The sequence below is a fragment of the Eublepharis macularius genome, chromosome 2 (genome assembly GCF_028583425.1).
Source record: "Eublepharis macularius isolate TG4126 chromosome 2, MPM_Emac_v1.0, whole genome shotgun sequence".
NCBI lineage: Eukaryota > Metazoa > Chordata > Lepidosauria > Squamata > Eublepharidae > Eublepharis > Eublepharis macularius.
This window is the reverse complement of record NC_072791.1, coordinates 64,885,907-64,908,086: the sequence shown is the minus strand read 5'-3', so window position 1 is coordinate 64,908,086 and position 22,180 is coordinate 64,885,907. Positions and strand designations below refer to the sequence as shown.

At 42.1% G+C, this 22,180-nt stretch overlaps 1 protein-coding gene across 1 annotated transcript; it reads right to left on the bottom strand.

Annotated features, from left to right (window-relative positions):
* Positions 1-1,437: 1,437 nt before the first annotated feature.
* LOC129323693 (uncharacterized) lies at positions 1,438-15,449 on the bottom strand. Its single transcript, XM_054970286.1, has 9 exons — positions 15,375-15,449; positions 14,572-14,653; positions 6,043-6,172; positions 5,556-5,612; positions 4,846-4,957; positions 3,053-3,167; positions 2,664-2,728; positions 2,114-2,188; positions 1,438-1,775 (listed from the first exon to the last, which is right to left on the bottom strand). The coding sequence occupies exons 2-9, from the start codon at positions 14,639-14,641 to the stop codon at positions 1,620-1,622; spliced, it is 780 nt and encodes a 259-aa protein (XP_054826261.1). The 5' UTR covers positions 14,642-14,653; positions 15,375-15,449; the 3' UTR covers positions 1,438-1,619.
* Positions 15,450-22,180: the final 6,731 nt, after the last annotated feature.

Sequence of the window (22,180 nt, the reverse complement as noted above, 5' to 3'; positions counted from 1 at the left end):
CTCATGGACATGCCGAAATAGGGACAGCTCTGCCAGTGAAGCTTTCAAAGGCATAGGAGCCCTGCTTGAAGAAGAGCTGGCAACCCCATTAGCCTGCTTGGCTTTCAGAACTCTATCCTGATGCTGTTCACGTTTCAGAGCTGTGTACTGATTTAATCTGAATTTGGTAGATCAATTCCCCAGTCTCTGCTGCTGATTGACCTCAGCAGTCAGAATTCACACTGGACAGGGGCTTCCACTGTCTAGTCTCTTGTACTTTAGCAAGAGGGATAGGAACACTCTGCAGGTTGCACAATAGCCCCAATCACTGGCCGCAGCATATGAGCCAGCTACCCTTATGATAGCGGATGGAAGACAAGAATGACTGAGATCAAAAGAAGCAGGAGGCTTACAACTAACACAATACCATTAATACACAGGCACTAAAACACAAGCCAGAGCCACTAGAAAACAAGTCAGGGTTTAACCAGCAATGCAAGCTTTGTACAACATTGTGATTCCACTAGTTGTTATCGTAACCTTTATAGGCATGCTCCCTACCCTTCTTAAATTTCTTATCATTGCTCCTATTCACTCAACACTTACGCTGGAAAAAAATAGATGTAGACAACAGAAACTAAACTTGGTTACTTCACCATCCTGCTTGAAGATCTCCCCTCCTGTCCCATTTTTGCACACTAAATGAAATGTACGCTGTAACGTTTTGCTATGTAAATAATTTTTCTTTCTGCAAATTAATGTTGTGTTTTGAATGTATGTTTGCTATGGTTTAAAATGCAGTCCTTTGATGGGAAGAGGGGGGCTGGAGGGGTGAGTGAAGTGTCCTGAAATTGGATAGCAGATTGAACTTGGTTAATTCTTTTGAGGGAGAGAGGGAATAGCAAGGTGCTAAAGGCTGAGAAAAGTCTGCTCTTTTTTGTAGAAGGTATTGGCTTAAGTGGCAAATAATGAAGTCTTAGAGACCATACCTTTCTTACAACCAGGAAGCCAGTATTCTTAATGAAACCATTACGCTTATATACTTCTAAATAAACAAGAATAGTTTAACTAAAATACCTGTTTTATTTAGAATAAAAGATCCATTTTACCTCACAGCCACCCTCACACACTGACTGTTCTGTCACTTCACCAAATGTAACTAACAGAGCAATCCTAAGGAGAGTTACTCCAGTCTACGCCCATTGATTTCAACAGGCTTAGACTGGAGTAACTCTCCTTAGGATTGCACTGTAAGTTACCCTATTCTTGGGTTACACTAAGCTTTATAAGGCAAGAGCCTTTGGTGGCAGCGAAAATCATTTGGGAACACTAAGCAAGTCTAGGAGACCGCGTGATACAGGTAATTTCAGAGCACTGTAGGTAGGAGCCATTGTAGGCATCACACATTAGAGGATAAGCAAAGTAAGCAAAATGGTAAATACAGAATTGAGACAACTGTACAAAATCAACATTTATTAAGGTAACAAAACATCCCAAGTCACAGCTTCCATGAGCTAGACCCACATATGAACAAAGAGAGAAAAATAAGTATCAGGATAGTGAGAGTGAAATAACCCCCAAAATTAATGTCTAAATCCTTGATTCCCAGCCAACTGAGCCCTATTTTATTTGATTGAAAGTTAAAGTAGTGTAAGAACAGGTGTTTCTGCTGTTACAAAATCATCTTCTTGATCCAAGATAGCTGCAAACACTTCCATTTCTCTTTGAAAACACTGCTGCTTCTCTAGGAAGCGGACTCGCTCCTCCTCTACATGCTTCCATTTCGTTTTTGCAGTCTGTGGGGAAAACAAAAAACTTCAGTTAAACTAAAATGGGCTTTCACACTGTTTGTGGCTGCAAGTTCACTTTTCAGAAGCAGCTGACTGTGCTGTGCAAATAGTTATTCATTTCTCTTCTTGCCAAATAACTGCACTTCGGGGGAGGAAGTGTTGTAGTGATATACCAAAGTAGTTACAGCCCCTGATCTTGTCACAGATACTATCAGATGCAAGGGAAAAGGATGGCAAAAGACCTCTAATGGAAGCGAATTTATACCATGTTTCCATGCTTGAATGTGTTTTTGAATGGGAGTACAGACTTCTTGGGGAAGGGAATAAAATAGTTTTAATTTTACTTGAAGGTTATCTTTCTGCTCTTTAGCCATCTTGCAGAACAGCTCCAGGTCAGCATTAAGCTTCTCAGTCACAACCTGAAAGGAAATCAACATCAGAAACAGGAGTCCCACCTTAAAGAGCAAAGTTTATTCCCGCCTAAGTTTTTTGTGAGTCAGAGCTCGCTTCCCCAGATGCACAGGAGTGTCTATCTAATCAGCTAAATGTTTATTATATACATTTCACCACTTTACTGAAGCGAGCTGTGACTTACAAAAGCTTATTTTGGAATACATTTTGTTAGTCTTTAAGGTGATAATGGATGTCTGTCTAATTTTTCAACAGACTAACGTAGCTGCCCCTCTCGAATTAAGATCAGAAGTGGCATTTTAGTCAAGCTCTGTCCCACGTAAGTTTTAACGAGTCAATATACAGCTCCTCAGTTACATGATAGCCAATAATGATTCGCAAAATACTGTAACAGAAACAGGTCTTGGGGGGGGGGGGGGATGGGAGAGCGCATGGCTTCATACTAGCCATTTGTGACAGAAAACGAATCCGGCTCAATCTTACCATCATCTCAGCCTGTTTTCCCTTCGTCTTCTCCTCCTCTTCTTCCAAAATTATGTTACCTGCACCTGATTTGCAAATGTGTCATTCAGTTCCATACACTTCAGATCTATTTACTGCTACAATTCGACAATTCCTGACTGGTGGACTGACTCCGTGCTAGAGAGTTACATACGTTTCCTAGTTTTTCATTTGCACTGAAAACCCAACCTGTGTTACCAGAGTAGCCATCTCTGAAGAATTTATTTAATACGTTTATAAATCCACCTTTCTCTTAGATATCTGGGAAGCTGGTGGAAAGGAAGGTTGAAAGGGAAAAGACAGCAGAAAAATGTACAAGCCTGTTATGTACACTACAGGGAGGTCAAAAACCACCGGTCTTGAACAGTTACCTGAGTGGCAGTTGCGAGTTTCCAGGACCTGCATGCAGCATTTTTGAAACTGCTTCAGCTCATGGTTTTCCTTTTGCAGATTCTCACACTGCTCCTTCAGCTCCTTTACAGTATCCTGAAAGTAGAGACCAAACCTTAGCACCCCTCAGAAGAGCCCCTTGCTTTTTCAAATAGGCCTCCAGTTATTTGCCAGAATACAAAGAACTTCCTTTGCCAGCAGGGAGGACAAGGAACTGCACAATTTATTTATTTAAACCCTGCCTTTCTGCTGAATGGGGACCCAAAGCAGCTTACACCATTAGCCTGTCCTTCATTTTATCCTCCCAACAGCCCTGAGAGGTAGGTTAGGCTAAGAGTGTGCAACTGACCCAAGGTCACCCAGTGAGCTTCCACAACACAGCAGGGATTCAAACGTGATCAGTCTGACATTCTATCCTCTACACCATAATGGAACAGAAGCTGGGGCAGTTTTTTCATATAAGCTAAGGAACCCGTATACAAATACAACACAATAATTAATAACAACAACAGCAGCAATGTTAGATTTATATATCGCCCTTCAGGACAATTTAATGCCCACTCAAGAGTGGTTTATAAAGTTATGTTATTATCCTCACAACAATCACTCCAAGGAGAATGGGGCTGCGAGAGCTCTGACTGACCCAAGTTCAATGAGCTGGCTTCAAGTGGAAGAGTGGGGAATCAATTACGCATATTGGTACAAAACAATGTTCTGGATTGCTTTGGAAGTCTGCGAAAGCAGGTAGCACATTCAGCTAATTTTACAGCTTAGAAACAGTCAGCTCCTACAGGGGCCCCTTTTGCTCCAACACATTATCATCCTCCTACACACATCATAAACCTCCTACTAGAAAACAACACAGAGACAGCAGGAGGCAAAGACAAGACAATGTGTAGCACAAGTATTGGATGCATCATTCCTCACCAACAAGAAGCTTTAGCCTAAGGACTGCAGCTGGCCTCCGCCAACCATTTTTCCCAGCCTTTGTTACCTGCCCCTCCCACCTTGGCTGTTTCTCACTTGGCAGGTGCCCCTCCTGCTAAGACAGCTTCCAGGAAAAAAACAGTGCTGCTTTAGGCATTCCTAGTACCATGGCCCAAGCAGGTGTCGTTCATTCTACCCAGATTTCATCCAAAGTCACCCAGTGAGCTTCAGGGCGAAGTGGTTTTCAGTCCAGGTCATATGCTAAGCACCTTGATGGCTCAAGCAGCTTTGGCGATACAAAAAGCTGCACTTTAATTCAGAGCTGCCTCACACCCAACTTCCAAGAAGTCATCCAGACAGAAACTAAGGATCACTCTTTGGAGAGCTGCAGGTTATGCCCTGCTCTCTACAGCAACACATGCTGTGGGTACTTTATTCTAACTATTAGAGCAATATAGTTCTGATTTTGTCCAAAGCATCCTAGAGTCTTGGCTTTCTGTCTCTTTCATATCACTTTGGAGAGCAGCAGGGTCCCCCTCATGTCTGAAGTCAGCATTACACAGCAGCAGCTGTCATTGCTGTAGCAGTTAATGGGCAGTGTTTTCTCTTACACAATTTCAGACTTGGTTCCTACTGAACCTCGTCAGAGAGTCAGCTTTTGAAGAGCCATCTGGTTGGGTATTCCTGCACTATTAACTTGAGCTTTGCATATAGGTTATTCCAATTAGTACATGTAGAATGAAAGCCTGCTTGTATTTTCTAGTGATCCTCTAGGTTGTGGCTGTTGAGAAGCTTCCAATACCACACGTGCCATATTACGAAAACAGCAGCCAAGGGTGTTTCCTACCTGCATTTTCTCCAACTTCACCATCATTTCACCTTTGGCAGCTTCCAAAAGCTTGTTCTTGTTCCTGAGCTCCGTTTCCCGCTTGAGTCTGCTTCCCACTTGAGTCACTGGACTACAGAGTTAAAATATCACTAATACATCATGATGTATTAACATCATGTGCTTAACAGTCAGGCTAATATTTCCAGCATTACAGATAAGAAGGGAAGTATGTACATAGCACATTTTTATCCCACCCTTCCTCCGTGGATCTCAGAGAGGCATACATATTCCTCCATTTTATAGGCTCAACCATCATGGGAAGTAGAGTCGACTGAAACTGAGTGAGTGGCCCAAGATCTACCCAGGGATGCATATCTGGACCCAGGTCTTTCCATTCCTAATCTTCTACTCTACCACACCTGCTCTCAAGGAGCAAAACTCTCTGGCCAGCCTAGGCCAACAGCATCAATAGTTCTGTTATTTACAACTCTTGAAGATCCGAGTGTGCATCAACAGCAGGCATGTAATCAAAAAGGTCTGCACTGCAAGAGGTCTAAATGTGCTCTTTTTTATGGTAAAGTGGCTTACACAACCTTCTTTTTATGGTTTCTGTATAGTAGAGTATTTTCCTAATTAAGATTGTATTTTAATACACACCAACTAAAATGGCCATGTTAAAGGGGTTAGATGGGAAGAGTAGAAAGGGGTAAAACAAAAGAGGTACTCACTTTCGTATAGCTGGTTTCTTAGGGAGTGGCGGCACATCTTTCGTAGACTTTGCGACCCTTGACAGGAACGGAATATCAGTTGTATGGTTTGGGGAATTTTAAAGAACAAAATCAAGCCAACTATCCCATTTTAAAACAAGCCTGTTTATTGAGTTTTCCTCTGCCCTTTCCCCAAGGAGCTGAGTCTCCTCTCCTTTCCCCCATTTTATTCTCACAGAAGATCAGTGAGGTATGTTAGGCTGAGAGTGACTGGCCTAAGGGCACCCAGCAAGGCTCTAGGGCAGATGGAGGCTCTGAACTGGGGTCAGACCCCAGTTAAGCAAGCTAAACACTGTACCACAGGGTGTGATTCTCTGGATTTTTAAAAATAAAAAGGCGCAGCCATTGCACACCTTGAGACATTTAATCAAATCTGGCATAAGTGTTACATTTACTGTTCAATACCTCGGGTTGTCACAATATTGATATAAGTAAGCTTCTATTTTACCCTTGAGCTGCCCCTTTGAAGGCAAAACATTCTGGAGCCTTTGCCCCAAATACAAAAGCACGATCTCTGTGGGGCTCTAAGTTGACTGTCTTGTTGAGATATTTTTTTGAAGGAACCAATGGCTGTCGCTCTGCAAATAAAGCACAAAAAGAAAGGCAAAAGGCACAACTGAGCCATGACCAGGCTTTCTGTAAGTCAATCTGGAAGAATGAGGCTGGAGTTGAGGCTGAACAGACCTGAGAGCACGTTGCAGTGATCAAGATGGAGCCGGTTTAGAAGCACCAGCTAGCAGACAGACATGGCAGGAGTGAACAGTTGGAATGGAAGAGGAGACTAAAGCATCAGATGAATCCAAAATTGCAGACTTGAGGAAAAATGAGCAAAGCAAAGCATAGACAGAAGAAACAGATGAAAAGTGAGGACAACGCTCCAAATCCAACTTTTGAGACACATAGTTTGAGATGGACATCCAAGATAAAATAGTAGGTAGAGGAGGCAAAATAAGCTCAGAAGAGGAAAGATGCAAGAGAATCCATGCCCCTGGAGTCTTTTCTTTGTTTCCTATTCTCCCTTTGCTGCAAGTGTTAATTCTTATTTTGTTACAGCAACGCACTTTCCAGGATTACTTCTTTCTTCAGTCCCAAATCTGCCATCTATCCTGTCTCTTGCTTTGATCACAGTTCTGCTCTCTACTGTTCACTGGCTCACCTTACTATCACCATATTCATTTTTAACTTCTGCTCCTTGCTTCCACTTGCTTGCATTCTCCTGCCTCTGATTTCCCTTCATTCCCCTTCCATCCTGCTAGTTCTCTTCAGTTTACCAACTCTGGTATGTTCTTCCATCTCATGCCTCTGTTGCCCATACCTAACACCCTGCCTCCTAACATCCTGCTTGAACAGTAATTCAAGACCCAGCTTCCTGAAGATTTCCCTTTATTCTTCTGTCTTGGTATGGTCCCCTTTCCTAACTTTCTTTCTCAGATTAGGAGTCGGCAGCCAGAGGTTTTAACTAAGAGTTCCAACTTTTTAGATGTTTTACGGTTTGCCCCTAGCCTGAGAAATGTTTTGTCAATAGCATTTTAGACTGCTGTGTTTTATGTGCAGTTATGCCCTGGATTGCTTTTATTGGCTGTTTTTATTGACATGTTTTTAATTGATTTTTGGAGGGCAGTATTATTTATTTTGGTTGTTTTTACTATGTTTGATTTTGTTTTATTGTAGTAAGCCACTTAAAGCAGCTGTGAAGAGACAAGCACCCATATTTTCTAAACAAAAGAAATAAATAGGAAGTGTCTCTTTTTTTCTATGTAAAAGCACATTTTTGTAATACTTAACTCCCTAATTTTTATTATTTACTTACTTACTGTATTTGTAGTCTGCCCTTCTCATTGAGACTCAAAGAGGATTAACAGTATAAATTAGTAACAGTCAATATGAAGAGACATCTAATAAGCATGGTGTAGGTCATACAATCAGTATAAGGAGACATTGAATAATCAGTGTACTATGGAATATTGTTATTAATGCTGCAAGGTTAAACCTGGTACTGGAATTAATTTTGTGCTTCACTTAGATGTCGAATGAAGCAAACACCCATCCACAAGACCACACCAAAAAGGAAACATACTCATCACCTGTAATGCTATCGGGGGAAAAAAGCCAGATTGGTCAGTGTCACCTTGGAGATTCATCCTTCCCTGTGCAGGGCAACATAGCTTGTTTGCTCAGGGTACTTTAAGCTAGTTTTTTCCTACGGGCATCAACATAGCACAGGGGATCGAGAGTCCAATACAAAAAAGCGGAATGGGAGATTAAGACTATAGGAATCTTGGGACTTCCTGTTTGGGATCCATGGAGGTCTAACGCAGCTCCACTTGCGGAGCTGACCGGACTGCCGTTTTAACCGGCCGGCGGGGTGAAAATAGCCCGCGGCCGACTGCTCTCAGGCGGGGAGCAGGCAAAGAACGCTCAAGACCCTAGGGTGAGCTAGATCTCGGACGAGGGGGGGCTCTACACAACGAGTCTCCCCCCGATCCTTGAGGTCCCACCTTGCGACGGGTCGGCTATAATCTCTGCGGCAGTTTTGGGGCCAATTCGGCTGGCATAAGACCTACATACCCAAGCATCGATTGGGGGAAGAAGCTGAGAGGAGAACTTAAAATCGAAACAGCGATTACAACCAGAGAAAAGTGAAGAGAAGGTAAAGATCATTATCTTCTGAGACGGGACAGATTGATAAAAACAGAGAGGAAAAAAAGTAGATTTTTAAACTGCAACAGACTAGTGAAAAGGAGGGGAAGACTCGGCAGGAATCGAATTTAAAAAGAGACTAAGTTTAAAGAAGTTATTAAAGAAATGGGACTATTGTTTTGAATACCTGTGGCTTTGGAGCTGTGAGAAAAAGACACCATCGCGAGATCTGCTGTGGGAAGACGGGAGACAGGAAGTGCGTAATAACAATAGAGTGGCTGGAGAGAAGCGGCCCTTGCTGGAGGGCAGGAAGTAGGGAATCGCCATTTTTGAAAGGGGAAGGGTCGCGGCTTCAGCGGAAGAGGAAGTAGGCCATCTTGGATTACAAAATCATAGAGAAACCATAGAGAAAAGACGCCCGACATTTTGGACTCTTTAAAATTTAATTTCTATAAGAAGACCGGGACATTTAAAATAGAAAAACGTTAAATTTTACGCCACGGAGTTAAGGAAGAGAGCGGATTCGTGGGAGCGAGCTAAAGCAAGCCCCACGATGTCAAAAAAAGAGTGGCAATCGGCAATAGAAAACCTGGATAAAAACCTGGACAAAAAACTTTTAGATATGATTAAAGAACTTAAGGACACGAAATTGGAGCTGATAAAAGAGGTTAAAGAGGTTACACAGACAGTAAAATCGGAGCTGTCAGAAGTGAAAAAAGGTATGGAAACAATACGAAGTGAATTACAAGGAACGCAGCAGAGAGTTAAAACAGTAGAAGACGCGATGGAGAATTTAGCAGACACGCAACAAACAGAGATGAGATTGGTGAAGGGGAGAATGTCAGTTGCAGAAACTAAACATATGGAGAAGCAGCTACGTTTTCGTGGCTTGCCAGAAGTGGAAGGAAAGTCAGCGCAAGAACAGATGACTGAGGTGTTGGCTGAGTACCTGGGGAAGGAGGAGGAGGAAGTTGTGGCTATCCTAGATGTGGCATACCGTGTGAATTCGAGAATAGCAACCCAGAGGAAACTACCAAGAGATGTGATTGTGCAGTTTACAACACGAAATATGAAAGAGAGGATTGTGACAAAACAGTTTCAAGATCCATTGGAGATTGATGGCAAGACGATTATTATAATGAAGGAACTGCCCAGATCAGTGTTACTGGACCGGAAAAAATATAAAGTGCTAATTCAGATTTTGAAGGACATGAAAATCAGGTACAGATGGGAGTTACCGGAAGGAATGTCCTTTGAGTTTGGAGGGGCCAAAAAACGCATCAGATCTGAGCGAGAGATGGAGCGATTTATTAAGGACAATGAAAAAGACTTACCAACAAGATCATGAGTATGGAGTGTAAAGTATTATCTTGGAATGTAAATGGACTAAACTCACCGAATAAGAGGAAAAATACTTTTCACTGGCTACTAAAACAAAAATGTGACATTGTTTGTTTGCAAGAGACCCATATCAGAAAGCAGGATGTAAAATATTTAAAATCTGGAAAATTGGGCAAAGAATATGTAGCGGCCTCCAACAAGAAAAAAAGAGGAGTGGTGTTGTACATAAAAGAGGAGCTACAGCCAAAATTTGTTATGAGAGATGTGGAAGCTAGATTTGTAGCAGTGGAATGTATTTGGAATTTAAAGAGAGTGTTGGTAGTTGGACTTTATGCACCTAACGGTGCAAAAGAAAGCTTCTTTGAGGATTTAAGGAAGCATTTAGACGATCTTGTATACGACCAGATAATTCTTGCTGGAGACTTCAATGGAGTGACAGACTTGGAACTAGACAAAAAGACTACAACGGCACAAAAGAAAAGAGGACTATTACCAAAGCTTTTTTTTTAGTTGATTCAACAAGAGACTCTTGAAGATGTATGGAGGAGAGAATATCCTAAAAGCAGACAGTTTACTTTTTATTCTGCAAGGCATTCTACATTATCAAGAATTGATATGATCTGGGCCTCAAAAGACTTAGCATTATGGACTAAGGAGGTAGAAATAATGCCTATGGTAGGCTCAGATCACAACCCAATTATGTGGAAATTTGGAAAAAAGAGAAAAAGGAAAGCATGGAGAATAAATGAGGACTTGTTACAGGAAAGAGAGAATATGGAAATACTGAGAAGAAAGACAAAGTTTTTTATACAATACAACGTGAATAAAGAAGTACCAACCAATAAAGTTTGGGATGCTTACAAGGCGGTTGTAAGGGGCATACTAATGGACTTAAATGGTAGAGCAAGAAAGAAGAAAGAGGAGAAAAGACAAGAGATTGAGGAGAAAATAAAAGCCAAAGAAATACAGCTAAAAAAGAGACCAGGGAAAAAGAAGGTATACCAGGAAATTAAAATACTTCAAGAACAGCTAACAGCAATGAGCAATAAAGAATTGGAGTGGAATCTCAAAAGACTGAATCAAAAAGCGTTTGAGGGTGCTAATAAACCTGGGAAGTACCTGGCATGGCAATTGAAGAAGAAAAGGGAAAAGAAGATAATAAATAAAATTTGCGAAGATAACAAAACGTATTTGGAGCAGGCTACCATTAGTAGAGCCTTTTATAAATTTTACGCTAAGCTGTATAATAAAAAAGAAGTAAACAAAGAATCAATAGCGTCATATTTGGAGAAAACCAAACTTCCAGAAATCTCGGAAGCTTGGAGAAATAAGTTGAATAGTGAAGTAACTGACGAGGAAATAAGTAAGGCAATACAATCTGCAAATCTAGGAAAGGCGCCAGGGCCAGATGGACTTACGGCTAAATTCTATAAGACAATGGCTAATGAACTGGCACCATTCCTAAAAGAGGTGATGAATGGGGTTTTAAGGGATCAAAGGACTCCAGAAACTTGGAGTGAAGCGAATATATCATTGATCCCAAAAGAGGGCCAAGACCTGACTAATGTGAAAAATTATAGACCTATATCGCTACTCAACAATGACTATAAAATTTTTGCGAAGATATTGGCGGAGAGATTGAAGGGGTGGCTCTCGGAAGTCATAGAGGAGGAACAAGCAGGCTTTTTGCCAGACAGACAAATAAGAGACAACTTAAGGACAGTGATCAATGCTATTGAATATTATGACAAGCGTTGTGACAAAGAGGTTGGTTTCTTCTTTGTTGACGCTGAAAAAGCGTTTGACAATTTAAACTGGGACTTTATGTTTGCCATTATGGAAAAGCTACAATTGGGAGAAAGATTCATCAGAGCAATTAAGGAAATTTATAGAGACCAGACTGCAGCAATTGTGGTGAATGATGAATTGACCAAGAAATTGACGATAAGTAAAGGAACAAGACAAGGTTGCCCGTTATCTCCATTGTTGTTCATTTTAGTATTGGAGATTCTGATGATACAAATACGTCAAGATGATGAAATTCGTGGAATAAAAATAAAGGACTATTCATACAAGGTCAGAGCATTTGCGGATGACATAATGTTAATTGTAGAGGACCCATTGGAGAACATGCCAAGAGTGATAGATAAGATCAAGGAGTTTGGAGACTTGGCAGGTTTCTTCATTAACAAAAAGAAGTCAAAGATATTATGCAAAAATATGACTAAGCAGAAACAACAATTGTTAATGGAAACAACGGATTGTGAAGTAACAAGTAAAGTGAAATATTTGGGAGTCGAATTAACTGCAAAGAACATAGATCTATTCAAAAACAATTATGAAAAACTATGGACTCAGATAGAGAGAGACTTGATTAAATGGAATAGATTGAATTTGTCATGGTTGGGCAGGATTGCAGCAGTTAAGATGAATGTGTTACCAAGAGTAATGTTTTTGCTACAGACAATACCAATCATCAGAGACTCCAAACAATTTGAAAAATGGCAGAGGAAAATATCAGATTTTGTTTGGGCAGGCAAGAAGCCTCGAGTGAAAGTGAAAGTTTTACAAGATGCAAAGGAAAGAGGCGGAATGCAACTGCCCAATCTGAGACTTTATCATGATGCAATCTGCCTAGTTTGGTTGAAAGAATGGATGACATTAAAGAACAAGAAACTATTAGCCCTAGAGGGATATAAAAAAATATTTGGATGGCACGCATATTTATGGCATGACAAAGTAAAGGTCAACTCGATGTTCCTGCATCACTTTGTTCGGAGAAGTTTATACATAATCTGGAAGAAGTACAGAATTTATCTACAAGAAGGAACCCCTTTGTGGGTGGTTCCATATGAGGTGATAGACCCGAGAGCTGTTGATAATGAACAACAATGTTTAACGTATAAAGAAATAACTAAAACTGAAGCATCCAAACTTAGAATAAAGACACAAGAGGAACTATCACCTAACTACGATTGGTTCCAGTATAGACAGATCAGAGACTTATATAATTCGGACTCTGTAAAGGGAGGTATACGAATAGAGAATTCGGAACTAGAGCAGACCCTTCTTAAAGAAGATAAGAAAAGAATATCCAAGGTATACCAAGTGCTGTTGAAGTGGTATACCGAGGATGAGATAGTTAAAACACAAATGGTGAAATGGGCTATAAACTTTAATAAAGAAATAACAATGGAGGCATGGGAATACTTGTGGAAAACTACAATGAAGACAACGACATGTATTAATATCAAAGAGAACATTTATAAAATGATCTATCGTTGGTACATGACACCAAAGAAGATTGCGCTAGGGAATTTGAATACTTCTAATAAATGCTGGAAATGTAAGAAGCATGAGGGCTCCCTCTATCATATGTGGTGGTCGTGTGAGGTAGCCAGGCAGTACTGGGGTGAAATAATAAGAGAAATGAGTGAAATTTTACAATTTCAAATTAATAAGAACCCAGAACTCCTGCTACTGAACTTGGGAATGGAGGGAATTCCAGCCCAACACAGGACGTTGATATTTTATATGACAGCAGCAGCTAGACTTTTGTATGCGCAAAAATGGAAAGTACAAGAAGTGCCAACTATTGAAGATTGGACTTACAAATTGCTGTATATGGCTGAAATGGACAAGATGACAAGAAAATTGAGAGATCTGGACTCAGGGCAGTTCAACACAGACTGGGAGAAGCTGAAACAATACCTGGAGAAGAAATGGGAGGTGGGAGGAAAACTGTGGCAGTTTGAGAACTACTGAAGTATTGAAGTAGAGGGGGGAGACTTTACCGGGGGGAGAAGAGATAAATGTGAATTAATAAGCAGTCAGATTAATAGATTGACATATATATAGATATATATAGGTTAACAAACAGAACATAGAGAAAATAATTAATTATAAGGACTAAATATAAGGAGCGATTAACTAACAATATTTTCTTTTTTTTCTGACAAGTTTTGTACCAAACTGAATGTCTGAAGATATAGATGGGTCAAATTGATTGACTACGTGAGGAGAGATATATAGAACTATTATAAAAAGATAGAATGAGTAATATATATAGAGAATAAGTCAAATTGTTTGATATAAACGAATGTATGATCTATATGGTTTATGATATATAGAAATACCTGAAATTGAAAAATTGGGATAAATTGTTTATCTAAGATGGAAACAAAGGCTTACAGTTTGGGCATATAATGTTAAAATAGTTAAGGATGTACTGCTTAGAATAATGGAGAATATATATTTGTTTTAGATAGAGGAAGCTAATAAAAGTAAGGGAAAGGGGACAAAGGGTTGGAAAGCTGTTGGAAGTCAACAAAAAGGGGGGGAAGGGAGGGGGTTAGAGATGAAAAAATTGGGGAAAATTGAATGTAAATGTGGAAATAATGGATTCTAACCCAATAAAAATTTTTCAAAAAAAAAAAAGACTATAGGAATCTTGAACCTGTTTAAATGATATTCAGATTACATGCATTTCATCCGTCTCTGCAGCTCTGTGGGAATTCAGGAGGGACAACACTGTATAATACCAGGTATTGGAAAACCAAGATACAATTTCACAAGATGTGGGCACAAGGTGGTCACTTCACAAAATTTTTATCTATTCACTTCACTTAATTTATACCCTGCCTTTCTCTCCAATAGGGACCCCAAAGGGGCTTACAACATTCTCCCCTTCTCCATTTTATCCTCACAACAACCCTGTGAGGTAGCTTAGCTGAGAGTGTGACTGGCACAGTCACCATGTGAGTTTCCATGGCAGAGTGGGGATTCAAACCGGGGTTGCTCAGATCATAGTCTCCTAACAATATCTCCTCACTCCTCGCGAGCAGTTTGTGTGATCCTCTCTTAGAGACTCATCATCCTAACTATAATAGCTATTCAGCTAAATCCTTGAAGAAGTCATGAGGTAAACAGGGTTTGTAAGACAGGAAACAGAGATACCCAGGAGGAGTACAGTAATGATCCTAACAGGTTAACAGACCTTCAGGCACACTGATCGCTTTGGGTTCTTGGAAAGAGAAGACAGGGATCCTGGACTTCTGACTGCACATGATGCTTAAAGCCTGAAAGACAAGGAAGGATGGCAACCTTGTCTAAACAACCATTATTGTGCCCAGGTTCATGAAGTCCACAGAGTTGAAGGAAGCCATTTCTGGGGCAATGGTTGAAACAAGAGTTACTGAAGGAAAATACTAGATTTTAACTTCTAGCATATAGGAACCTCAGACCCGGAGGCCAATCATTCCTGCCCCCTCCCTCCATTTTCCTTTCTTCCTGCATTTAAGAAGGCAAAAACCAAGTACGTAGGCTGAGGTAGCACAAGGTGCAGCAGTTTGCACCTCTCTCTAGTACTGAACACATCTGCAGTTTTGCTTGTAAAAAAAAGTCATCTAAACATTTAAAATGTATTATTTTGTATGCTAGCCCAGTCCTATAGAGTGCGCAATATACTATTACATCAGCAAAAGAGGACTCGGACTAAAACTGCACCCCAAACTCCCATTTTTTTCCTTACAATGTCCAGAAAATTCACACCTTTCCCTCTCCCTCCAAGCTCAGAGTCAACGACTAAGCCCAACAACTAGTCCAACGACGGAGCAAAGATCTGAGGCCAAATCTCCGCATCTAGCACGCCGTCCACGTTACACTCCCCTTCGCATGAACCAGCTTATCGGCATAAACTACCTCACATTCACACCCAGGCAGCGCTTAACGCAATGCTTTTAATGCCAAATGCCCGTTATGCAACATACGAAAGGCTAAGCCCCGAACAAGCCGCCTTACAAGTATCGCAAACACCCAGGAGGCAACGGTACCAGACCATTCCCGCCGCAGTTTGAAGAAAAACGTCTCCACTCCCAGCACCGCGCCGAGGAAGTAATCAAGCACGCATGCACCAAACAGCTAATACATTCTTCAGCCGGGTACACTAGCGCATGCGCAGAGTTGAAAGTGAAGCCGTGACTCTGAGCTGGGCGAGCGTTGGTTACGTCTGTAATGAAATAATGGCCTGATTGAAATGACTGAGCAGGAAGTCTAAATTCGTGGGGTTGAGTTGATATTTGACTGTGGCCGTATAGAAAGCAAACAGCGAGGCTAGAAGTGCAGTTACTACAGGGAAAGTTCCCCTGCATTCAGAAGGGCGCTTTTATAAAGGGACTAGGAAGTGTGGTTTGTGATATACTGTTCACTGTAGGCATTATCTTGTTTTTAGTGTGCCGTTTTCTAATTTTGCAAACTCGTATTACTGCGTTGTTCATTGTATGTTTCATGCTGTTCCTATTGCATTGTTTTTAAATATTGTAATCTACCTTGAGTCTCAGTGGGAATGAGAGACTATAATAATAAATGTTCATAGGGCATATTGGCACTTGCATTTCTTGTTTTGTAGCTCCTGTTGCCAGCTGTTTTTTTTTTTTACACAGTATTCAGATGAGGAAATCTCCACTAGCAGAATTTCCACTTGTCATGGAACGGAACTGTTTGCTAAGTGGTCCGCGGTGGCAGAAATGGTAGAGCAACCAAATTGAAATTGAACAGACAAGACGGAAGCGATGTTGGTAGGAAAAGCAGAGTTCTTGAAGGACATTGTGTTTCTGACCTTTGATGAGGCCCAGTTGACCCTGGTTGACCTGGTGAAAAGCCTAGGTTTTTTTTGCAGTAGCAAAATAATAATAATAACAACAACACTTGATTTATATACCACCCTTGAGGAGTACTTGCCCACTCACAGTGGTTTACAAAGTATGTTACTATTATCCCCACAACAAAACACCCTGTGAGGTGGGTGGGGCTGAGAGAGCTTCAGAGAACTGTGACTAGCTGAAGGTACCCAGCTGGCTTCAAGTGGAGGAGTGGGGAATCAAACCCGGCTCTCCAGATTAGAGTCCCACACTCTTAACCACTACACCAAACTGGGTCTTAAAAAAAAGCATTATCCTAAATTAGACTAACCCGGAAGATGGTCCCCACTTCAACATGGCTGATCTGGCTACTTGGATTCATGGCATAGTAACCTTGAGACTAGACTACTATAATTCACTCTATATAGGTCTGCCCTCAAAGTCAACTGAGAGACTCCAGCTGGTGCAAAACACTGCAGTTCATTTAATTTCAGGAGCTAGATGGAGCACAAATATCACTCCCATTCTGCAGTCACTCCATTGGCTTCCCATCAGTTACGATGCTCACTTCAAGGCTCTATTACATTCATAAGCCCTTCATGGCCTACACCCCTTATGTCTATGAAATTGCCTCATCCTATGATCTACCAAGGCAGCTTCACTCATCTGAGCAAGGCCTTCTGCAGGTACCACCCTGCAGTTGGATATTTCAACAACTGTCTGTACACCCGTTTTCTGTGGTAACCTCGCACCTTGCGAAATGGCCTGCCTGAGGAGGTCAGGAAAGCTCCCCCTCTCCTGGCTTTCTGCAAACAATGTAAGACTGAATTATTCAGGAGGGCTTCTACTCAGATTGTAGGACTGTGTCATAAGTAATAGCTGAGAGAGATGCCCTGATAAGGGACAGGGACTATAGAGTGCTGTCTGGATAGCAGGATACTGTCTGCTGATGTAGATACTTTCCTACTGGACTGTTCAACATTGCTAAAGGTGACATGTCAATTACTTATGCTTAAATTTAGAAAGGTTTCATCTAAGTGTTCTGCTTTCTGCTAGTTTTTCATTTTGGGGGGTACCATACCTTATTGTATTTGTTTTCATTGAATGTCCTGTTGATCATGCTGTATTTTGCTCTTTGAATGTCTTAGCTATTGATTATATTGTATTCACTTGCAGTATTGTAATCTGCCTTGAGTCTCAGTGAGAAAGGTGGGATATAAACAAATGACAATGACTGACGATGATGACGATGATGATACTTTTTCATAAGGAGACCTTGATAGGCAGGTTGCCTCTTTTCAATAGTTTTGTAGAAGAAGAGATTTCAGCAGGTGAAGCCTCCTTTCTCACTCCTTTCATCATAAATTGCAGTTGTAAAAGTTCTCTCCCACATCACTGTCAAAGGGACAGGCTCTCTCATTCCTCTTGCATCACCCACCTTCTGGCTCCTATTCTAGCTTTCACAACTGTACTCCTGGAAGAAACTGCAGCAGCAGCTTTAGAACAGGATTTAATTAGTCTTGCATCCTAAACTGGCTACCACATGCTGCTCTTTTGTTTATTTTTACAGCCTGGCTTTCAGTTTATTAGAGGCTTTTAAGAGTCTGTGTTTATAGGAGTGGGAAGGAGGCGTCTCAAGTGACAAGACTGTCAAGACTCTGTACTATATAGACATGGTCTGGAATTTACTGCATGAAAATGGTTGGCACAAACCTCAAGGGCCTTTCTGTTTGATTATTTGTTTTAGCAACAATTGGATATTTGTTTCTCATTTGTGGTGTGCAGCCTGCCCTTATAAAGTCATTTTATACCAAGTCAGGCCACTGGCCCATCCAGCTAAGCATGGCCTACTCTGAGACCTTCTTTTTGGATTCCTGAGTGTACAAAATGCAATGTTTCGTATCTAGAAAATTGGTGTTCTGTGGGTACAGTATTCACTATGGCTGATGTGACTGCTGAATGGGATATAGCTGTGCATCATATACATATGTATGTGAGACATGTGGTTTTCAGCACAGTCCTGAGGCTTGATCCCTGCTCCTCTGTTGGGGTTGTACAGTTGATGGGTCTTTCCTCCCTGACTCCCTGGTTCTGGGTGAGAGAAGGAGTAGTGTTGAGGGGCAGTGACCAGAGCAGGGATGATTCCATGTGGGCAGTACTTGTGCTGCCCATCAGGCCCTTGCTAGGGATGTGGTGGGCTTTCTGGCCACTGCAGGGATGCCCATTCCCTCTGGGCTGGCTAGCAGGCTGCTTGGGTCCTGTGCCTTTGTTGAGGTTTCATTGTTGCTGGCTCTTCCATCCCTGTCTGCTGCTATCTGTAGGGATGGTGGTGGTGAAAATGCCATGAAGAGGCAGTGGCCAGAGGCCAGTGATTGGCTGTGTGTATTTGTGCCACTCACAGGGGCATCATTTACCACGTTGTTTGATTGATGGGGACCCTGTGCTTGCTGTGGGTCCCTAGCCATGCTTGCTTGCTATATTGTCTATGCCTTGCAGAGTGGTGTGTATTGCTGTTTCTCCCTGCAAAATGGCCATAGGGAACAGACTTGTGGCACCACTTTTGGGTCAGTGGCCAGCTGTCTCTGCAGCCCTGAGGATTATGCTGTTCAAGTGCAGACCTAAACAGAATTTCACCTTTCTAAGCCTGTTGACTTTAATAAGGGGTAATTCTGCTTAGGATTGCACTGATAATTTTATCCTTCTCTGTCCCATGGGCTCAGACTGGGCTTATAGCACTTTTTCCAGGCGCATATTTCTATTCCCAATGGATTCATAAGCTAAATACTTAAGGAGCCTAGAAGAAAAATGAGACAATTGAAATGATATCATACACAGGGCTGGTTCCAGGTTTAGCAGGGCCCTGGGCAGAGAGTGTTCAGCCCCCCCCCCCCCCGCTCACTACTAGGCTGCCCTTCTTGCTTTCCTACCACATGCCCCCAGCTGCCTGTACGGCTTTCCTTTGCCCACTCAAAACCTCTCCCTGCAGTTGCAGTCACAGCTGACTACACTGCCAGCATGCCCTTTGCCCCATGGTGCTGGGTAGTGGGTGCAGCTAGGTGTGCCACTGCCATTGCCACCCGGAATGCTGATGCTTCATGGACCATGCACATGCCCTTCTGCACCAGTGCTAGGCAGCATATGCAGTTGACACTGAGAGATCTCTGTCTTTTGGTGGTACACCTCTGAAGATGCCAGCCACAGCTGCTGGCGAAACGTCAGGAACTACAATGCCAAGACCATGGCTATACAGCCTGGAAAATCCACAACAACCATCAGACTACACTTTAATTTTTATAAAGAAATTGTGAGGAACTGTGGGGATACTTCATCTCAGTTTCAAACAACTTTGTGTGTGTGTCTATATATTTTAATCCACGGATATGGACTGCCTCCCTTTTTTTGGTTTAACTGTACCTCCAGCTAGTTTTTGGAAAAAGAGTATGATTAACAGCAACGCGGTTGTCATCTCCCAATTAAGGCTCTGCATCCTCCAGCAAACGTATTTCTCAACTCCGTGATCCTGTGCAGAAATCTTCTGTCCCCCAACAATGATGGAAGTAACTGGAGCTGCCTTTTCATACAAACTGAAGTGAAATTTAGTAATTGGAACTTGGCATGAAAAATATTGTAAGACACCCTCCACCCCAAGGTCAAGAAGAAACGGAGGTGTAGGTTTCTCTACCCAAACCATTACATTTGTTTTTATATATAATTTGCTGGAGTATTTTTTAAAAAAATGATTGACAGTAAAAGTAAACTCCAGAAATTTAGAATAATTGAGATTCTTTTTTCCTTACATTCTAGTCTTATATATTGTAAGTAATTTCCTCCCATGATCTGAAGGCAAGAGAAAAAAGGGTGCAACTAGGCCAACCTGGCTCCTTGATGCAAATCATGAAGAACACATGAATCAGCCTTATGCTGAGTCAGACCTTTGGTTCGTCATAGTATTGTCTACTCTGACTGGAAGCTGCTCTTTATATCACTTCATATCACTTACTATCTGATCCTTTTAACTGGAGATGCCAGGGATCAAACCTGAGACCTAATACATGCAAAGCGGAAGCTGTGTTATGGCCTTCCTTCAAAAGCCACATTTTTGAGCCAAGGCTGTCTGCAGGTCAGATACAAGGATCTGATCCAAGTAATTCTGATTTTTTTTGTTGCAAATTTATGGACCTGATGAATGATGTAGAACAGGGATCCCCAACCTTTTGGAGCCTGTGTTTAAAATTCTGACACGGTGTGGTGGGTGCAGCCACAAAATGTCTGCTGCAGAAGGTAGGGCAGAGTCAGTCATAAAATGGCTACCGTTCCCTTCAGTCACACAGTGAAGATCCTTGTGCTGTGGTGGCAGCTGCTACCAAAATAATGTTTTTTAAAACTGCACAGTCAATCAAATCTTCAGTAGCCCATCAGAAGCCTTGGTGAACAAAAGCTTCACCTAGCCGTGCCCTAGGGATCCCAGGTGCTTGCTGGTGGTTGGCAACTTCCCTACAGTTTGCCTGCTTGCCTGCTGGTTGCCAGCAACCAGTGGGAGATTGTAAGCCACTCGATAATCAGTTACCATGGGCAGGCACCGCGGGCACAAATGTGGGGTGTGTGCTCCCAGTGGGCGTGATGATGTCACTTCCAGAAGTGACATCATTACACAAGCACAGGAGTGTTCCCACACTTTGCTTGGGGCTGATTCTTGTGCAAAGTGCAGGAGCACTCCCATTGCCATCATGATGACGTCACTTCAGAAGTGATGTCAGCATGCAGAGGCAGGGAGTGTGCACGTGCAGTAACAGCAACCCCCTCCTGCTGATGAGGCTGAGAGACCTGGCACTTTCGAAAAAAAGCTTGGTGGGTGCCAGATAGGGTTACCAGGTCTCCTAGGCAACCGGGGGGGGGGCTGTACTAACCAGAGCTTTTCATGCACTTACAAAGCATACATGTGCCCCCAGCGTGGTGATGCCCCTTCCAGAAGTGGTGTCATTGGGCTGGCCAAGGGAGTGCTCCTGAACTTCTTGCAGGGCCAATCTTGGAGAATTGGCCTGTTATTTATTTTATTATGTATTTTATTAGACTTATAGTCTACTCTCCCCGCAATGCAGGCTCAGAGTGGGACCAAAATTGTTTGGGACCAAAACTGGCCCCATGCAAAACTCAGGAGCACTCCTGTGGCCAACGTGACAGTGTTGCTTCTGGAACTGATGTCATTGTGCCTGACCAGGAGCGTGTGCACCATGCATTTCCCAGGATGCCTGGCAATGGTGGGGAATTGCCAGGTGGCTTGCCACACTGGCTGGCACAGGAGCAAATGGCTGGGAGTTTGCCCGCCACTGGTGAACTCCTGGGAACCCTAGTTCCAGGAAAAGTGTTGGTGGGTATTTTGGCATCTATGGGCACCATGTTGAGGACCCTGATATAGGGCTTTGAACTGTGGATCTCAAAAGTTCATTAACCCTGTGAACATTTATTTTGAACATTCAAAATTAAAGGTGTCCGTGATTCTACCCCACCTCTCTTTTGTTTTAGTCACCATATGGCACATTTCAGAGCTCTGCTACCGGTTTCCTTTGCAACTGAAGCGACAGCCAGAAACCCACTTTAAAATTCTCCTCATTTTTTTGCTAATCCCCCACCCATCAAAATGCTTTGTTGGGTATGTGTTGTACATTTTTAATCTGAATTTAATGTTAAAGATGACTTTAAGGAAAGAGGCTTAACGATTATATTCCTGCAGGATAACCATGGCAAATTTCCAGGATGGCAGGCAATGCAAGCAGGCAAAGTTGTGAAGCATTTGGATTAATTTATACTGAAAAGGAACTCTTCCCTCTCTTGCCTTTTTTGGTCGTTTGATTCAGCAGCCAAGGATGTTAAGCGAAAGGTGAAATGATGCTATATAGTCCTGGCCTACCTAACAAGTCTGTTGTAAAGAATGCTGTCATGATGTCTATGAACCCTTAGAGAACTATA